The following is a 20,705-nucleotide window of genomic DNA, read 5'->3' as shown; positions in this document are numbered from 1 at the left end:
GAAGTGGACCGAAGGCTGAAGGGGAGGTAACAGGGAGAAGTGTCACTCACTCAAGGAGGGGACACAGCCGGGCTGTGCGGGGCGGGGCGGGGGGGGGGGGGGGCGGGCAAGGGCAGAGACCCCAGTCAGGTGATGGGGGACTGAGACTGGACCAGGGGTCTGGGGGGCTGCAGAAGTGAGTGGGCCATGACCTTCATGTCCCCTTATAGGTCCCAGCAAGGTCTGAAAGGCCCTGGCAGGCTACTGAGACTTTTGGTGCCATATTTATAAAGCTCACTCTTCCTGCCCCATGGAGAGTTACAGAGTCAAAGAGGCATGCACGGAAGGCAGAACAGCACGGTGCCAGGGTCATGGTGAGAAGACACATTCGGATAGAGGTGGGTGATAGAACTACCGTAGGGAACTGTTCCCAAGTTCCTTCTGGAACCCCATCGGCACTCTGGAGCCTTCCTTCATGCTTTCAGAATTCTACAACATGGGATATTCTGTTTGATATCATGAGATGGGCAAGGAGAGCAGGGGAGATCATGGGGTTCAGAGAGGTAAGAAGAGCCCTTCTCAGGGCCTTCGGTGCCCCAGTCCAGCCAACAAACGCCATCTCAAGGGTCACCATCACCCACACATGCCCTCCGCTTGCCCTGCATCCTTAATGGTGATAATTCACTCCTTGAGGTCCTTCTACTTTGAGGACAAGCAGCAGTATCCCCAAACACTCAAAAGCTGGGCTCTAGGGCGCCTGGGTGGCTCAGTGGTTGGGCCGCTGCCTTCGGCTCAGGTCATGATCTCGGGGTCCTGGGATCGAGTCCCGCATCGGGCTCTCTGCTCGGCAGGGAGCCTGCTTCCTCCTCTCTCTCTCTCTGCCTGCCTCTCTGCCTACTTGTGATTTCTCTCTGTCAAATAAATAAATAAAAAAATAAAAAATAAAAAAAGCTGGGCTCTGATTCATACACATTATCTCTGGTACTTTCCCCTGACCCACGATCTCCCCACTTTCCATCACAACAGGAAAGGAACCGGTTTGGCTCCTTCTGCTCTCCACAGAGCCACGAGGCTGGAACTTTGCAATCTTCTAGGAGGCCATAAACCAATCCATGTTTCTGGTATATATACATTTTTTTTTTTTAGATTTTGATTGCTCATTGGAGCTTCTGCTCTTGAAGGTCTGCCCGTCTTGCACAAACTCTCAAAGAGGCTGGCAACGGTTTGCAGTAACCTATTCTACTTTTGCAGAAAAGTAACTTGTAACACATAGGCCTCTGAACTATTAGACCAGAGAGGCAACCCAAAGGAACAAGGCAGTCCGGGTCTGGCAAGGTCACACCTTTCAGCCCAGAGGTCCGCTTCCATTACACAGCTGCTACCTCCACTTGCACAGGAACCTGCCTATTGATGTTCTTTAAACAGAGCGTCCTCTTGGTCTATCATTCACCCTTCTGCTTTGAGAGGGGGACAAATTTAAGAAATAGCCACTTTCCTACAAAGACGTGGTATATATATATTATGGAATACTACTCCGCTATCAAAAAGAAGGAAATCTTGCAATTTGCCAACGACGTGGATGGAGCTAGAGTGTATTATGCTGAATGAAAGAAGTCAGTGAGAGAAAAACAATTAACAGATGATCTCACTCATATGTGGAATTTAAGAAAGAAAACAGATGAGGAGGAGAGAAAGAAATAAGCCATAAGAGACTCCTAACTACAGAGGACAATCTGACGGCTGATGGAGGGATGTGGGTGGGGGGATGGGCTAGACGAGGGGGGGGGTGAGTGGTTAGGAGGGCGCGTGTTGTGATGAGAAGTGGGTGTTGTATGTAAGTGCAGAATCACTGACTTTTACTTCAGAAACCAGCACGGCACTGTGTATTCACTAAAATTTAAATTTTAAAAAATTTCTCAGTAAAAGAAAAAAATATCCACTTTCCTTTCTACCTTACTAAAAGACAGTTAAAACTGGAATACACACTAGCTGACAGGTAGCCTCGAGGTCAGGGGCGCTAGAGGGGAGTGTGGTCATGGGAAGCCACACAGCGTATATCCCCCGGGGGGTGATGAAGGAGTGGGGAAGGTGCTCCTCAGAGACCGTGCCAGGGTAGAGGGGCAGCCCAGTGGGGCTGGATTCCCGATATTCCAGAAGCAAAGAGAAAAATTTTTACGTGAAATCATCTGATTTAAAAATATTGGGGACTAATTCAAAATTAAAAAAAACACTTCATGGGCCAACACCAGACTGGCCAAAGTAAATAGATCTGCATGCCAACTCTGACCACGGGCCAGCAGTAGGGAGCCTCAAGCCTCCATGACCCCTAACACCCTTCCTCCCACGCACCCCCATGGAGTATGTCAAAATGCCCTTCTGCAGGAATGGGCCCAGCTTTGGAAGAAAGCACCTTCCAACTATAGATGCATTCGTCCCCACCCACCAAACACGGCATTTGCTTGGCTTATCTCTGGTCACGGTTTAAAGAGAGATCTAGAGTCGTCCATAACGAGCCCCTTGGCTGTTCTGACCACCTCTGTCAGCAGCTGTCCCTTGACGGGAGTAACGTTCTAATGGACATCCTGTTTTGCTTCCTATGACTAAGAGATACATTCCTGTTTCCTTTGGTGTCACCTGTAAGCAGCTTCTCCCGTCTGCCCTGCATGTTCTCATGTCATCCGGATACTCCCATGCGGTCTCGCACGTCCTCCTGTGTCTTGAGCTGGTGGGTGGCCGCCTGGAGCCATCCCATCCACCTTCCAGATCCTTAGAATCCAGGCATCTGCCAAGGAAACTTGCGACACTGGGTGAAAATCTCCCTGTTCAGAGAGCCTCACTGCACACTCTGGCTGTCTTCTGGTTCCCGGCGCCCTTCCCAACACCTGCACATCCAGGCTGACAAAATTCACTAACTGTGGGTTTCTAGGCTTATGGCCAATTCTGTTTCCAAATTATTTTGAAGTTCTAAAAGAAGAACTTAGGGGCGCTTAGGTGGTTCAGTTGGTTAAGCACCTGTCTTCAGCTCGGGTCACGATCCCAGGGTCCTGGGATCGAGTCCTGCATCAGGCTCCCTACTCACTGGGGAGTCTGCTTCTCCTTCTTCCTCTGCCACTTTTCCTGTTCGTGCTCTCTCTCTGGCATGCTGTCTCTCAAATAAATCTTAAAAAAATAATAATCGAGCTTTAAAAAGAATAAAAAGGAGGAGAATTTAGATATGAAAAAAAAAAAGGCACCATAAGCAAAATCAAGAGGCAAATGATTACCTAGAGGGAAAATAATTCAGACCATAAATGAAGGGCTAATCTTGTTAACATGTAAAGCACTCCCAGCACTTGAGGATAAAAAGCTCAAAACTGCAACAGAAAAACGGGCAAGGGTAGGAACGGACAATTCACAGAGAAAAGAGAGATGGCCCTTATGCATTTAAAAAGATGCTCAACCCTACACAGAAGAGAAATGCAAATTAAAACTACAGTGAGCTACACCATTTCATACCTATCAGATTGGCAAAAATCCAAAGCTTGACAATATACTCAGGCTCTCTTTCACACACAGCTGATGAGAATGCAAAACGGACCTCCTCTTTGGAAAGGCAATTTGGCAATTTTGATCGTGATTACAAGTGCATCAGCCCTTTGATGTGGCAACTCCACTTCTGGGAATTTATCTTATAGTAACACCTGCCATGTTCAAAATGACATGTGTACAAGGTTATGCACCACAGCACTGTTTTTAACAATAAACTGATGGCAGCAGTCCAAGTGGCTTCCATCTGCTGGGGCCTGGTGACACAGATCACAGTTCTCATGCGCTGGGGTTGCTCAAAGCGGGGATGCACACTGGCAGTCCCAGCATCAGCTGGGCGATTGCTGGTGCAGATCGACCCCAGGCCTGTGGGATCAGAAACTCTGGGGACGGCCCCAGACTTCATGTTTAATGGTATCTCCAGGTGATTCTGATGCATATACTAAATTTAAGCAGCACCAACATAAACAATGGGGCTATTTTTAAAAATGAGAGACCAAGATCTAAAACAGGGGAAACTAATCAGATTTAGAGAGCAGAATTATGGTCGCTCTGGGAGGGGGGACTGGCTAGGATGAGGCTGGGCGCTCTGTACCTTGATCTGAGTGATGGCGGCATGGGTGTGCACCTGTGTACCAATTCACCGAGCCAGGGCCTCATGGAGTGCGTGTGCTATACCTCAGGATGGTTTGTGAGAAAAATGATGACGTGCTCTATGTGTTGCCATGGAAGGATATACAGGATCGATTACTTAGTGGGGGGAAAGCAAGGTACAGAACACGCAGTACTCTACCAGTCGAGGAGAAAGAGAAAACAAACATGTGTTATTTGTGTGTGCATAAAGAAATACTGGAAGGCGCGAGGAGAAATCCAGGAAAGGCACAGAGGAAACAACAGCGATTATCCACAGGGGATGCGGGTGTCAAAGGAAGAGCTCAGGGTGAAAACAAGACTTTTACACAGACTTGCTAGACAGGTGGGTGTAGCTTCCATTAAAAAAAATAATCGTTAGGGGCACCTGGGTGGCTCCGTGGGTTAAAGCCTTCGGCTCAGGTCGTGATCCCAGGGTCCTGGGATGGAGCCCCGTATCAGGCTCTCTGCTCGGCGGGGAGCCTGCTTCCTCCTCTCTCTCTGCCTGCCTCTCTGCCTACTTGTGATCTCTGTCTGTCAAATAAATAAATAAAATCTTTAAAAAATAATAGTTAAGGGGCGCCTGGGTGGCTCAGTGGGTTAAGCCACTGCCTTCGGCTCAGGTCATGATCTCAGGGTCCTGGGATCGAGTCCCGCATCGGGCTCTCTGCTCAGCAGGGAGCCTGCTTCCCTCTCTCTCTCTCTCTACCTGCCTCTCCATCTACTTGTGATTTCTCTCTGTCAAATAAATAAATAAAATCTTTAAAAATAATAATAATAATAGTTAAATAAATACATGTGCAAATTCTTTCACTTTGTACAAATAAAAGTAGGAGGTGTTGTCTTTCCCACCTTACTGCTTTATTTTATTTTATTTTTTATTTTATTTTATTTTTTACCACAGAGACCCAGACTAGATGGAGAGACCCGAAGCTCATCTCTGGAACCCATCATGCGACCAGGGTCTCCCTGCTCGCACTCATCCCCCCAGACAAGGAGGATCAGGCCATCTACCTTACACCATCAAAGGCAGAAGGACGAGATAAAGGACTTACAAACCGTGAAGGGCTACACAAACAGACAGGATCATTATGACGCTTCTACCAGAATCCGAAGGTAAAAGAACAACCATCACCATGCACTACACACAGGAAGTACTCCCATTAGGGTGCTTATTTAGGATCCAGACTACGAACAACCATCTATTTACTGAGCACACGCTTTGCGCCAGGCATGGTAGTGAACACATCTTGTAAGTGGCATCAGTCACCTCTCCCAGGAAGCCCATGCATTTTGCCCATTTTGCCCACCTGGCAACTGAAGTGTGAGGCCAACAGCTAGTGAGGGGTGGGCCAAGCCCCCAAGCATGCGGCCAGTGACAGGGGCCAAGGCCTCTTGGCCTTCTGCCTCCCTTCAAATCCTACAGATGGTGCATCTGTTAAACCCCGAAGGCCTGCCTTCTCCTCGAGGTGCCAGGAGGTGAATGGGGTGGAGGACAGGCGTGGGGCATGGAGCCTCAAAGGGCAGCATGCTGACCATACTCCTGCTCTGTTGGCCAGGCTGCCAGGCCACACACTCAATGGCCTCCAGACCCGGAAGCTCTGGCCGGGGACATCAGAGCTACAAGCATCACCGAGGCACTCATGCACTCAGCTGTTAGGAGTTGAATGTGGCTTCTTCCTCCCCATCCCCCCAAAATGATTAAGTTGAAGTCCTGACCTCCACCACCTCAGAACATGACTTCATGGGGACACGGGGTCCTTACAGAGGTCATCAAGTTAAAAATGAGATTAATGTGAGTGAGCTCTAATCCAACTTTACTGGTATCCTTACAAAAAGGGGAAAGTGGAAATACAGACACACACATGGGCAAGGCGGCCATTTATCTATACACTGAGGAGAGAGGCCTGGAATAGGCTTTCAAAAAGGAATAGGAAGGAATAGGCCTTCAACCTTCAAATGAACCAAGTTGCCAACACCCTGATCTTGGCACTTCTAGCCTCCAAAACTGTAATACAATGAATTCCCGTTACTGAAGCCACTGGGTCTGTGGTCCTTTGTCACAGCAGCCCTCGCAAAAAATACGGGCCCTTAAATAATCCTTCCTCACACACACAAATGCCCCTCCATCCAGGTAACTAAAGATCAAGCTGGGGAATCGTCAAGGTTACCATTTTAACTCCAAGTTACAGGATTTGGGATAGATTTTCACCAGTTTTCTAGTAAAATAGATAAGAAAAGAATACTTTCATGAAAGGGCCTAACTCTGGAACTGTTTTCTTGAAGTACCATTCCTTTTTACAAGGCTGTAAACCCCATACCTCATGGCTGCCAGGAAGAAATACAGCAATGATTCCGAGGCGCCAAGCACACACTCAGCACCCCTGCAGTTTACAAACGTGAGGCTTCGATCTACAATCCACGTGTGCAGACAACAAACAGCACGTCTACATGCAGGCAAGTGTGAGCTTATAAAAAAATAAATAAAAATAAAAATTCACTGAGAGCCACAAAGGAAAAATAACTCTTCAAGGATCATGTGCAAAAAAAAAAAAAAAAAAAAAAAAAAGAGGAAAGAAAAAGAAAAATCTAGAATCACAGTATTTCCTCTTCCCCCTGGATAAAGATAACAATGTCAACAAGTCCACTGTTAAACAAAAACTATTTCAGTAAGGGACGCCTGGGTGGCTCAGTTGGTTAAGCAGCTGCCTTCAGCTCAGGTCATGATCCCAGCATCCTGGGATCGAGTCCCACATGGGGCTCCTTGCTCAGCAGGGAGCCTGCTTCTCCCTCTGCCTCTGCCTGCCATTCTGTCTGCCTGTGCTCGCTCTCTCCCCCTCTCTCTCTGATAAATAAATAAAATCTTTAAAAAAAATAAAATAAAATAAAAACTATTTCAGTAAGAACTGAATAAGAAAACAATTACCCAAGCTAGACAGAAGACAATATTGGATCAGGAAAGACGGGAATGTGAAGAAGCAAAATGTAGGATGGGGTCTGGGTCAGATGATGTGTGGGAGGGAAGGAAAAGAGCAAAAAAACTCGCCAGAGGAGACAAGAGAATGGCAGACGCAGCAGGTCAAGGACGCCATTGCTCGACTTCTGGCTGGTGAACCTCAGCCACAGGCACTCAGGGTTCCACTCACTTAAACCTCTAAAACTGCACACTGAAGGGGAGGAGTCCTCTGGGTCGTAACAGGGACCTGGAGAAAATCAGGTCTAGGCTGAAGGGGTCACTGGAGGCGTTGATGTGTTCAGTCGTGAAAATTCACTGAGCCAACCACTTACGGTTTGCCGGCTTCTCTACACAATTGTTAGGCTTCAATAATCGGTGCCCTGCTCTGAAGGTGTCCCCGCTTCCAGCTCCAAATTCACTTGCTGGAGTCCTAACCCGATGAGAGGTGTTACAGGTAGGGGCCCTGGGAGTACTTAGGTCATGAGGTGAAGCCTTTGTGGGGCTGGGCCCTTACAAGGGAACCCCCGGCGCTCCCAGGACCCTCCACCCTGACAGCACTCCTGGAAGAGGGGCCTCACCTGACCGTGCTCCCATCTCAGACTTCCAGCCTCCTGACCGGTGAGAAAGAAGTTTCTGTTGTTTATAAGCCACCCAGTCTGTGGGATTCTGTTTGAGCAGACCAAACAGAGGAAGGCAGTAAGTTTAATAACAAGTTTCATTCAGTTTACTTGGCGCGGGGAGGGGGGGGGGAGGAGTTGGAAATCAAGTTCAGGGCTGGCTATAAGTCCTGGTCAGAGACTCCCCATCTTTTTCAGAAGGTTGACCAGTAAGGCCAGGGACACTGGGGAATGTGGGTTCTTTTCTTACTTATACAAACAGGACTGTAGGGCCAAAGGGAATCTTGGGGGCTGTTTGACCTGAGGGGCCAGGACAGAGCCAGGTCTCTGCCTCCCTGGTGGTTCTCCCCACCTCTCCCCACGGCCCCACCTCACAAACCCAGCCTTCCCCGGCTTCCCTGGGCCCGGGTGCTGCACGCAGTGGAAACAGCCCAGCCTGGGGTGGGTCCCTGGGAAGGGAGCTGTGTGTGTCTCAGCCCCCTCCAAGGTGGGTAGCTTGCTCCATCATCAAGCAAGACTGTCTCCAGAGCCACTGCTGCCCACCTGTCTCTTCCCTTTTGTCCCCCCCAATCTTATCTGACAAACAGGGGCTCAGTCGGCTATGTGATGCCAGTCTTTCAAGCAGGAGACAAGGGTAATTCCCGCCAGGCAGCACAGGGAACAAAAACACGCCCTGAGCCCTGGACAAAGGCGTTCCGCTGAAAGAGGCCTGAAAACCATCTGTCTGTTGGGAGTTTACAGGGTGGTGTGTCTCGTCCTACCAGGGACCGTGGGAACAACAGCCGAGCGCTGGTGGGGCTAGTCCCTGGCCTTCACATTCCCAGCTGCAAAATGCCACCAGCTGCTTGGGGCGATAAAGCCACCATTGACGACCACGAGAGCCTGGGATGTGTCCTTGTCACCTTCAAGGACTACAAAACAAACCCTTCTCCTGAAGAGCTCCCACCCCCGCCCAACCTTGTTAATCAAGGGGAGCAGCAACAGGTGGGCTCGGGGAATGCACAGCGACCACCACCTCCACCCACACAGACCACCACCTCCACTCACACACAGCCTTACAAACACAGCCATGACTTCTTGGGAGCTACCACACAGCTCGAACCCAAAGCTACCCCGTGGTACTCCTCACCTCCCTCCACTCACTCCCCCCATACCAAAGTGTTCTAGAACAACCAAAACTGGGAGAGCAGAGAAAAATGCAAACGAGTTCAGGGCTGAGTGTGTCCACAAGCGCAGGGTCATGTGAAAGCCTGCCTGGTGCTTTTTATGAAGGACACTGAGAACAGCACTTCTCAGTCTTCACAGGAATCACCTGTGGATCTCCTTAAATAGCAAGAGCTGGGGGCACCTGAGTGGCTCAGTGGGATCACTGGCTGACCCTTGGTTTCCACTCACGTCATGATCTCATCGGGCTCCACGCTCGGCCGGGAGTCCATTTCAGATTCTCTCTCTCCCTCAGCCCACCCCCTGCTCGAGAGCACGCATACTCTTTCTCGCTCTCTCTCTCAAACAAATAAATACATGTTTTTTGTTGTTTTTTTTGTTTTGTTTTGTTTTTAAAACAAGATCTGACGCAGTAGTTGCATGGTGGGGCCTGGGAGACTGCATGTCTAGTGAGTTCCCAGACAATGTGAACAGTGTGGGGCTGAGGACAATCTGAGGGGCAAGCCCTTGAGAGGACTCTCAGGGCTTCTTGTATTCAGGAAACACATGGGCTTGAGACCAGGACCACAGCTCTCAGTTTTGCAGAAGGTTGGAGACAACAAATGTTAAGCAGTGCTCCCGAGACCACTGAGCCAATGAGCGGCACAACCCAAAACAACCTCATAAATGTTAAGCCCAGCTGGGGTCACCTGTTCTAGGACAGAAGAAAAGCCAGCGACCTTGAGTCACTGGGTGAATTAATGGCACAATGCAAAACAACCTTGTAAATGCTCGACCTTGTAAAAACCCATCTGGTGTCACCAGCTCTGGATTGGAAGGGTCTGTGTAAAGAATCTTTTTCTGAGCTTTTACGTTCTATTTCTGGCCATAACACTGACACTCTGTGGTATTTTCAACAGGAAGAAGACTTGGAGTCTAATGGTAAGACCAGAAACCGGGCATTTTATTCCTTGCCAGAGCTGGACAGGGTGTGTGGTTGCCAGATAAAACCCAAGGCGACTGGGGCACCCGGGTCAGTTAAGTGCCCAACTCTGGGTCTCAGCCTGGGTCCTGCCCAGAGTGGAGCCTACTCAGGAAAAAAAAAAAAAAAAGCCAGTTAAATTTCAGATTGATAAAGAATAATTTTCTAGTATAATTATGTAGCACGTATAATCTGGGATATACTCATAGGAAAAGAGAAAACAGAAAATACTCACTGTGTATCTGAAATTCCAAATTTAACTGGCAGTCCTGGATTTCTGTTTGCTAAGTCTGGCGACCCTAACAGGATAGCAAAATGGGAATAAGGACAGTAGGGATTTGGTAATATGGAACACTTCCTGCTTCATGGCTGTTGACTGTAAAGAAAAACACAAGGATGCTGGCATGGTAGGCATTCCATCAGGAGGCGCACAGCTTATTACTATAACAATAATGCCCATTTCTCTGACTGGGGCTTAATCTGCTTAGCCAGCTTGTTATAATGGGACAAAATCATACGCTTAGGGCTGGTATTATGAGTTGAATTGCATCCCTGCAAATTCATCTGTTGAAGTCCTAACCCCTGCCACTTCAGAACATGCCCTTATTTAGAAACAGAATCGTAGCAGATGCCGTGAGTAAAGACGAGGTCACAGACTGGGGTACAGTGGGCCCCTAACCTAATGTAATTGATGTTTTTATAAAAAGAGAAAACGTGGATGTGGAGACTGAATGCACACAGTGCAAATCCCATATGAAGAGAGGCGTTTTCTGCTGCCACAAGCCAAGGAACCAGAAGCCAGGACGGAGGGCTGGGACCAACCCTGCCCCAGAGCCTGCAGAGGGAGCATGGCCCTGCTGATGCCTTGACCTTGGACTTCTTGCCGCCAGAACTGTGAGACAATGAATCTCTCTTGGTAAGCCACTCAGTTTGTGGCACTTTTGTGACCTTAGCCTATAAACCGATGCAGGGAGCTGGGAGAAGGGAAGAGAGAAGAGCAGAGGCGAGAAACTCATCAACATTACCTTTAGTTATTGTCTGCAGAACTTGACAACCTCAGCCGAGGAAAGACACAGGGAGTCAGAAATGGCAGACTGTTTTTTAATGAACACAGTCACTGCTCTACTAAAATTAAAATTTAAATGTCAAACCGAGGGCTGCCTGGTTGGCTCAGTCAGTTAAGCGTCTGCCTTGGGCTCGGGGTCCTGGGGTCGAGCCTCGCAACAGGCTCCTTGCTCAACAGGGAGCCTGCTTCTCCCTCTCCCTCTGGTCCCCTGCTCCTAGTCTCTCTTTCTCTATCTTTCTTTCTATCTCAAATAAACAAATAAAATCTTTAAAATAAATAAATGACAAACTGAAAAATAAGTAAATAAATGTTGAACAGAGCAAAGTTACACACAATTTAAAGAAACCTTAGAAATCAGAATTTACCCAGGTTATACTAAAAGGGTATGTTCCCAAGCACCCTCGGCCTCAAAGAGATTTGGGAGGAGGGTTCTAAAAATCGCAACCTCAACAGAACCCATTATTGTGAACTGCTGTTTTCCCTGGAGGAGTTTGCTTTCCTCCTGTACTTACAAACCAAACATGACCATACAGAGCTGCCGTGTAAGGAGGCCCCACACAAAATGAAGCTGGCTGTTCTGATTTCATTGCCACTCTTCGTTATTTGCTTGTCATATTTCAAATAGCCCCAGGTGGCAAGATTTAAACAAGAGATACTACTGAACAATAATTCATCTTCTCTTCCTAGAGTAACTGAAACCTCCTCGTCTCAGTATGGATTATAACGTACCTTCACCTTTACCAAGGCCTTGTTCTGGCCTGGAAGGGGATGCCAGGAGCAGAATTCAATAACCGCACCCTAGAAAAATGCCAAACCCAGCTGGCCCCGTCACACTGGCCTTCGTTCAGGCACTAGAATGTGCCAAGATATTTATTTCTCACTTGAGGCCTTCACACATGCTAATCCCTGTGCCTGGAATGTTCTTTCTTCTGCCTGGACTCCCCCTCCCCCACACTGCCCCAACATAACTTGTCACACAAACTCAGCCCCAATGTCAGCTTCTTGGCAACATCTTCTGTCCTTACTTTTTTCATCTTTATCACACATACGTTTTATTCCCTTCACCACCCCAATCACAACCACAATTTTTTTATTGTTTACTCGTTTATTATCTATCCCGCCCTAATAAACGGTGAGCTCTAGGAGTCAGAAATCAGACATGTTTTGTGCACAAAAAAAAAAAAACCATGATCTACATATTGGAAGAGAGAGCCCAGAAATAAACCTATGCTTCTATGGTCAATGAATCTATGAGAAAGGAGGCAAGAATACACAATGGGGGAATGACAGTCTCTTCAATAAATAGTGTTGGGAAAACTGGAGAGCCACACACAAAAGAAAGAAACTGGACCACTTTCTGACATCACGCACACAAATAAACTCAAAATGGATTAAAGACCTAAATGTGGGACCTGAAACCATAAAAATCCAAGAAGAGAACAAAGGCGGTAATTTCTCTGATATCAGCTACAGCAACATTTTTCTAGAAATGTCTCCTAAGGGAAACACCCAAGGAAATAGTCCACAAAACAAAAAGGCAACCTACAGAATGGGAAAAGATACTTGCAAATGATCTATCTGGTAAGGGGCTAATATCTAACATATGTAAAGAACTCCTACAACTCCATGCCAAAAAAACAAATAATCTAATTGAAAATGCATAGTCAACCTGAACAGATATGTTTCCAAAGAAGACATACAGATGGCCAACAGACAGGTGGAAAGTAACTCAACATCACTCATCATCAGGGAAATGCAAACCAGTACAAGAATACCTCACACTTGTCAGAATGGCTAGACTCAGACAGAAAACTAACAGGTGTTGGTGAGGATGTGGAGAACAGGGAACCCACATGCACTGCCAGTGGGAATGTAAATTGGTCCAACCACTGTGGAAAACAGCATGGAGTTTCCTCAAAAAATTAAAAATAGAAATGCCATAGACCCAATAATTCTACTACTGGATATTTACCCAAAGAAAGAGAAAACACTCATTCAAAAAGACAAGATGTGTCCCTTTGTTTACTACAGCATTATTTATAGTTGCTGAGACATGGAAGCAACCAAAGTGTTCATCCATGAATAAGGAAGTTGTGGTGCATGTGTGCTTGTGTGTGTGTGTCTATACAAACACAGAATATAGAGAGAGAACAGAATATTACACAGCCATAAAAAAGGATGAGATCCTGCCATATACAACAACAAGGATGGATCTAGAAGGTACTATATTAAGTGATATAAATCAGAGAAAGACAATACCATATGAGTTCACTTATATGTAGAATCTAAAAAAACAAAGGAAATGAATAAACAAAAAGCAGAATCAAGGGCTCTTAGGTAGCTCAATCAGTTAAACGTCTTGACTCCTGATCTCAGCTCAGGTCTTGATTTCCAGGTTGTAAGTTCAAGCCCCGTGTTGGGCTCCACACTAGGCAAGGAGCCTACTTTAAAAAAAAAGGGGGGGGGGAGAAGAAGATGAGGAAGAAAGAAAAAAAGAAAAAAAAAAAAAAAGCAGAATCAGTCCTATAAATACAGAGAACAAACTGTATTGTTCTCTGATGGTTGCCAGAAGGGAGAAGGGAAGAGGATGGGCAAAATGGGGGGGAGGAGTAGGGAAGATCTAGGCTTCTAGTTACGGAATGAGTAAGTCACAGGAATGAAAAGCATAGCATAAGGAATATAGTCAGAGATATTGTAACAACATTGAATGGTGACAGACTATAGCTAGACTTGTGGTGAGCCCAGCAAAATGTATAAACTTGTCTATTCACTAACCTGTACACCTGAAACTAATATAACATTGTATGTCAGTTCTATCCAAATAAAAAAATTGAAAATGAAAATTAAAAACTTTATGTCACTTTACTCTTCTTGCTTCTTCATGGTTTCTGAGAACTCGGAATTCTTACCGCTTTGTTCATCGATTGTTTTTTAATAAAAATTCCAGATTGTTTTTTAATAAAAATTTTTTTAAAATTTCTTAAAAAAAGAGAAAGAAATCAGAAATGTTTTATAAATTACTTAACCCCCAGGACTTGCAGTCAAGGAGGCACATACACATTTGTCTGGATTGATTGATTAATTCATTAATTATTTAAAACAAACAAATGAGGGGTGCCTGGGTGCCTCAGTTAGTTAAGTGTCTGACTCTTGATTCCAGGCTCAGGTCTTGATTCCATCAAGACTCTTGATTCCATCTCAGGGTCCTGGGATTGAGTTCCGTGTCAGGCTTCAGGCTCAGCTGGGAGTCTGCTTGAGGATTCTCTCTCTCCCGCTCTCCCTCTGCCCCTCCCCCTGCCATTTTCTCTCACTCTCTTAAGTAAATAAATAAATCTTTAAAACAAAGCAATAAGGGGCACCTGGGTGGCTCAGTGGGTTAAGCCATTGCCTTCGGCTCAGGTCCTGGGATCGAGTCCCGCATCGGGCTCTCTGCTCGGTGGGGAGCCGGCTTCCCTCTCTCTCTCTCTCTGCCTGCCTCTCTGTCTACTTGTAATCTCTCTCTGTCAAATAAATAAATAAAATCTTAAAAAAAATTAAAGCAATAAAATATATGAGAGCATGATATGATCAATGGTGGCATACCTCCAAATCCTGGCGGGAAGCACTTCATGCTCAGAGGTTCCAGGTTCAGCCCTGGAGCCAGAAGTCTACCTTCTCATCCCAGTGGGAGACAGGTTCTTTTAGGGTATCACTTGCCTGCTAATTTCTCTGGGAATGTTTCAAACTCAAAAATCAACTCTCTGCTTGTGATCTGGCTTTACACACACAGGCATATCTCATTTTATGGCCCTTTGCAGACACTGCTTTTTTTTTTTTTTTAAACACATTGAAGGGTTAATGTGTTTAACCCTGTGTCAAGCAAGTGTGTTGGTGCCATTTTCCCAACAGCATTTGCTCACTTGCCTCTGTGTCACATTTTGGTAACTCTAAAACTATTTCAAAGGCTTTTGTTATTATTATGTTTGCGGCAATCATCTGTGATCAGAGATTATAACTCCCTGAAGGCTCAGATGGTGGCTAGCATTTGTTATCAAGAAACTACTTTTTACTTAAGGTGCGTACTCTGCTTTCTAGACTTCATGCTACTGCACACTTAACAGGCTACAGGAGAGTGTAGACACAGCTTTTACATGCACGGGGAAACCTGCATTTGCTTTACGGCACTATTCATTTTACAACGGTGGTCTGGAACCGAACCCACAGTATCTCCGAGGCCCTTCCTACAATAAAAGCATGCTCTGGTCACCCGCGCATCAGCTCCTGGAGTCCTCAGGATCATGCTTTCTCATGCTAAATTAATAAAGCAGTGTTGGGTTATGATCTGCCATTCCATATAAATGGACTTCAGGGAGAAATGCAATGAAAATACCAATACAACATCTGATAGCTGGATCTCTTTATAAATTAATACACTGGCATTCTAACACTAAAAAAAGAAAAGGCCTGTCTATTTTAAATTTGAAAAACAAACAAACAGACAAACAAAACCAACCCTAAAAACTTAGGACTTATGGGTCACAAGAATTAGATGACAGAGGGTATTCTGACAATGCATATATATATAAATGCATATATATATAAAACCTTTAAAATGTACCTAGTACTTGACCCTGAAATTCCAGTAATAGGAATGTATCCTGAAAAATAATCATAAATGCACATTAAAATTTAGTCCCAAGGATGTTTATAGTAGCAGTGTTTAAAACAGAAGCTGGAAACTTAAATATCCAATAACACAGGATTGAACAGATAATCTGTAGTAATCCCTATTAAGAAATACTCTGCAGTTTTTCAAAATATTTTACTGAACAGAATAATAATTAATGGCATGGGAAGAAGGCTCATCATCTACTAAAAGCAAAAATAGTGGGTTATGAATCAATAGTCAACTGTGGTGGTTAACTGGGTGATGGTGTCCTGTGTGATTTTTATCTTCCTATGTTTATCTACATTTTATAAATTTCCTCAGAGTGTCACATGTAACATACATGTATTTTGAAAAACGTTTCTATACAAAAGTAAATTTCAACCAGTCACAAAAGGACAAATACTATATGATTCCACCTAAATAAACTACCTAGAGTCATCAAATTTCATAGAGCAGGAAGTAGCAAGGAAGTTGTCGGAAGCTGAAGGGCAGGGGGTGGGGTGAGGAGCTACTGCTTAATGAGTCCGGAGCGTCAGTGGAGCGTCAGTGTTGCGAGACAGAGAGTTCTGGAGATGGACGGTGGTGACGGTTGCACAATGTGAATGTGCTTAACGCCCCTGGACTTACACTTAGAAAGGGTTATAAAACGATGGTAAATTGTGTGTTATGGGTGTTTTATCACAACTTTCTTAAAAAACAGGGAAAAAAGGGGACGCCTGGGTGGCTCAGACTCTAGATCTGACTCTAGATTTCAGCTCCGGTCACGACCTTTGGGCCCTGGGATGGAGACCCGAGTTGTTGGGCTCCACTCAGCAGGAGCTGAGCTGCTGCTTGAATTCTCTCTCCTTCTCCCTCCCTCTGCCCCTCCCCCTGCTCATGCTCCAGGGCTCTCTCTCGCTCACTCTCCTTCTTGCTCTCTCCCTCTCTCAAGTAAATCTTTAAAAAAGGGGAGAAAAGCTAAATGCTTTTTTAAGTTAGTAAATCATATGGACCACTGGATCTAGAGGCAACCGAGGTACTAGGATTTTCAGGAGACAGGAATAGCTCGTGTAACACTGTGTTCTGACTTTACTTCAATTTTAATAAAAGAGCTGAGGGACAGGAGCAGAGAAGGCGTAATCGGACCTCAGACCACACGGCACCGAGTGCGACAACCCTCCCTGCCTGCCAGGGCCGGAGTGCGCCAGGGACGAGGAAGCATTGGCCTTGCTTCCTTACCATCTGCACTGGCCATGGGGCTCCTGTCTCTCCTTTCCTGAGCATGGAGTTCTCCTCCTCTCTCTCTAGTGCCCCACAGCTTGACTCTCAAATAAGGGAATGGATCGGGCTGCCCCAAAGCCCAGTTTCCCCGAGTCTACATCCTCTGGAGGCCATGGGGTAAGGGACTGCCCCCAGAATCCTTCAGCGAGTCACTGGGAGAGTCAGACAAAGAAGAGATTCTCCTCCTGAAGACAAGATGATTCCCCTCTGTACCAATGAAGAAAGAACTAGATTCAGCAAACAGAAATTCCTCCAGTATTCACCAAGAGGCTGCCCAGCACTCTGCTACTGGAAGAGGGGTGCAGTGCCCGGTTCCTGATGGTGGGACCTGAGGGGCCTGAGAGGGCAGAGGCGTGGGCCGAGGGCTGCACGTGGCTTGAGGCTGTCTCTTAGCAGAGCTAGGATGTGGGAGGCTGAGCTTTAACAGCTAAGAAGACCGTGCATGTACACAGGAACAGTAAGCTTTCCAAGGCCTTCTGAGTTCACGGGGCCAGGGCAAGATGGGGACTCGTGCTTTTCTTACCTGCTGTAGGCACGCTAACGTTATACTGAGGTAAAATAAATAGGAAGGCAGTCTTGGCGGTGACCTGTAAAAGAAAGGAAAAATGTTCCAATTCAGCTTCTTGGCCATGTCGAAAGAAACAAGGGGATCCTGCTACCAGCCCCCAGGGTCCTTTCTGTTTGCATCTCAGACCTGAAGGCCTGTCCTATCACAAAAGGTAGAACTGGTTGTTTGTTTGTTTGTTTCCCTGTGTTTCTTGACTGTTCCGCCTCCCAGTGCCTGTACTAAAAACAAACAGAACAACAACAGGGGGCGTTGGGCAGTATCTAGGCTTATACTTGCTGCAGATAAAACCACACGCTGAGAGCTCGGAGGCTAAGCGCACAGACCCGCCTGCCATCCATTCAAGTATTGAGTAAGTCAGTCCTAGGCACGGGCGCTGTGGAAGACAGGAACAGGTAGAAAATGACTCCGACTTCAAGAAGTTTCCATGGAGCTGAGGTGTCCCCAGCATGCTGGTTAACCACATGCTGGCCAGCAGCCCCAGAAGTCGACACCCGAGCTTCAGAAAGCGAGAACTGCAACTGCGAAGTTCACATCCACTGTGCCGGGGGGCCCGGTGCAAGACGGAACACCCCACGCAGCTGGTTGTTTATTTCGAAAGCTGCCTCGAAAATCTCACTTGGGCTGTGCCTGGTTTAGCCTGCCACCTGGCTGTTACCTGCCAAATCAGTACTCGAGCAACTCCGTCTGAAGGAAGAGCGGACCGAACGCGGGGATTCAAAGCTTGGACTTACGGATCGAAATGGACTACCTGGGTTCACATGCAGCCTCTGCCATGAGCGAGGGGTGTGAACTTGCACCCTGAGCCTCAGTCTCCTTGTCCACAAAATCAGGGACATCCGTGGTCCTCCAGCTGCTCTGGGTGGCACTGGCCCAGCTGCTAGTGCGGTTTCAGGCTCCCCAGATGTTTCCGATGTGCAGCTGGGGCTCAGAAGCACCACCCACACTGTTCCGAAGCAGGGGAGGACGCCCCTGGGTACACCTCAGCAATGACTGACTGCTTCTCCTCTAAACAAAAAGGTCTGAAGCCTGTACTGTGGGGGTGGGGGAGCACACTGGGCACAGCAAAAAGCAGCGTGGAACTGAGTGAGTGACACATTGCAGGCCACTCTCCCGTCACCAAGCCCCATGTCTCTGCAGCCAGGTGTCCTTTGCTCTTTGTCCACAGCAATGCCTGAGGCTTCGCATGTGTTTGTGCTGTTGTCTGGGACGTGCTCAGTCATGCTCGCAGGGAAAAAGTCAAATGAGACTAGGGATAAGAAGGCGTTTTGGAAAACACAAAGCCCTATCCGAACGCACAGGTTTTCCCCCGCCTCCACCCCAAAAGCTTCCTACTGTGGTCCACCAAGACCTTTTTCAGGGGGCTCCCAACCACCCTTCTCGTCCAACTGCCTGTGTTTCTTTAGAACAGATGGACACGGTTTCTGCCAAAATGTGCTACTCACTACTTCCTTTTGGGGGTTTTAGTCCCTCGCACTTTGTATCCTACTTCGTTACACTCCCCCCTCCGACACACACACACACACACACACAGACACCCACCACCAAATCCTATTGATCAGAATCTGATTTATCCATCATAACCCAGCTCACCTGCAGCCCCTCCGTGAAGCCTTCCCTAACTGCTCACGGAGTCCGAGGACACCTTCTACTGGAGGCACCTTGCACTGTGGCCCCCACACCACCCTCTCTGTCTCCTCCTCTTATTTCTCCTCACGTGCCACTCCCTGCACACAGGGACTAACCCAGACGCACACGGGAAGGGCTCAGGAACCACTCCATGGGCAAGACGGAGAATGGAAAGCTGAGTCTGGGCTGAGTCTGAGTCACTCTTTCACGAGAGCTGCCCCACTGCCATCACTCTGGCCGTCCTCTCTGTCACTGCGCTTATCACCCCCAGGATCCTTCTTGACACCTTCTGGGTGCTAACCCACCACATGCCATCATGCCATCGTGAAGCCCCTCCCCCACCACCACTGTAGGAATGGAGGGTCCCCTCCTGAGCTCCACTCCCGTTGGGCATCCTTGACCCAAATGCCTGACTCTGTACTGTCTGCCATGACTCCTCTGAGGGTAAGCCTTGTCTTCTCAGGCTGACAGCCCTGCGAGAGAAGACATGGGAGCCAGAGGAAGTGGGAGGAGGGAAGAGAGAGAAGGAAGGCAGACAAGAAGAAAGTATTGACCAACCACTGCACGTGTTCTAGGCACAAATCTCCATTCAGTTTCATCCGGGAAACATACCCATCTTGTAAGTTTGTGGGATAGAGTGGGCCTCCACTGGGCCTCCAGTGAGCTTTTGGCTGACCAGCATTCCCCGCTTCCTGAAGGCACCAGCATTTCCTGGGGAAACACCTCTCCCCAGCTGTGTGTGCGTGTGTATTTGTGTCCATGCATGTGTGTGTTTGGGGGGGGGGGCAGTCACTCTGGTGACCAGCTTCCTCCTGGAAGGTTGACAGGGCCACACTCTCCCCCCAGGACAGAAGACCAGTCAATCAGACACTTTATCCTGGACTCTGTATTTGGGGCAGGAATGGAGGAATGGGCTGGTCAGTGCTGTGTGCCTACCCAGATGCTTCCTCTGCAGTTCCCACAGCCCTGCCCTGGAGCACCCCAGAGCCACATCAATGGTGCGAACCCCCAGAGAGCCTCCTTAAGTTGGCCAGAGTCCATTTCTGTGATATAGTATAGTTCCATTAGTAGAGTCTTGGTGTTCAACTCCAGCTGGCACATTCAAATCCCTGGGAAGCTTTTAAAATCTCTATGCCTGGGTGACCACTAGCCCACCAAATCTGACCCTCTGGGGCACCGGCCCAGAGCTCTCCCATGGGCAGCCAAGTCTGTAAGCCACTCGGGCAGAGACTAGCCCTCACCATCTTCTTGGGGCAAGCCCGGCAGGCCAGTCTCTGTCTTGGAACTTGTCCTGTGCCCTTCATAGAATTTAATTAATTTATGTCTTAAGTACATTTTTATTTTAATTTCTAAAGAAATACATACACTGAAAGCACTGAACAATTCAGGAATACATAAGAACCTCACATCCCCTCTGCGTTCTTTGCTTTCTTCCCTTCAGCAGCCCATATTGACGTCTCCCTCCACACGTCTGACGCCAGCTCTCTGAGAGCTCTTCCTACGCATGTGTCCATTCGGGATTCATTTCATTTTATTTCTGACATTATGACTTGAGCTGTGTTTATGTAACTTGTCCCAAGGGATAAAAGAGTGAAAAAAATGCGAAAGGAGCTACACCTTATAAGTAACATTTAAATCACATTTTTAGCTCTGTCAGCGAAACAGTTACTGCAGGATCCTATAGGCCAAAAGACAAATCTCAACA

At 47.2% G+C, this 20,705-nt stretch overlaps 1 protein-coding gene across 2 annotated transcripts in view; it reads right to left on the bottom strand.

Moving 5' to 3' along the window:
- TRAM2 (translocation associated membrane protein 2) overlaps positions 1 to 20,705 on the bottom strand; it is an 81,375-nt gene that overhangs the window by 22,547 nt on the left and 38,123 nt on the right. Inside the window, exons 2-3 of one of the 2 annotated variants that reach the window (XM_059400253.1) lie at positions 17,330 to 17,393; positions 7,669 to 7,756 (exon numbers count right to left, since the gene is read on the bottom strand). In XM_059400253.1, coding sequence (XP_059256236.1) covers positions 7,669 to 7,756; positions 17,330 to 17,393 — 152 coding nt within the window. The remainder of the gene's footprint in view (positions 1 to 7,668; positions 7,757 to 17,329; positions 17,394 to 20,705) is intronic. The other variant, XM_059400254.1, reaches the window with a different exon arrangement.

Source organism: Mustela nigripes, chromosome 5, assembly GCF_022355385.1.
Source record: "Mustela nigripes isolate SB6536 chromosome 5, MUSNIG.SB6536, whole genome shotgun sequence".
NCBI classification, from domain to species: domain Eukaryota; kingdom Metazoa; phylum Chordata; class Mammalia; order Carnivora; family Mustelidae; genus Mustela; species Mustela nigripes.
This window is presented reverse-complemented; position numbering and strand designations above follow the sequence as displayed.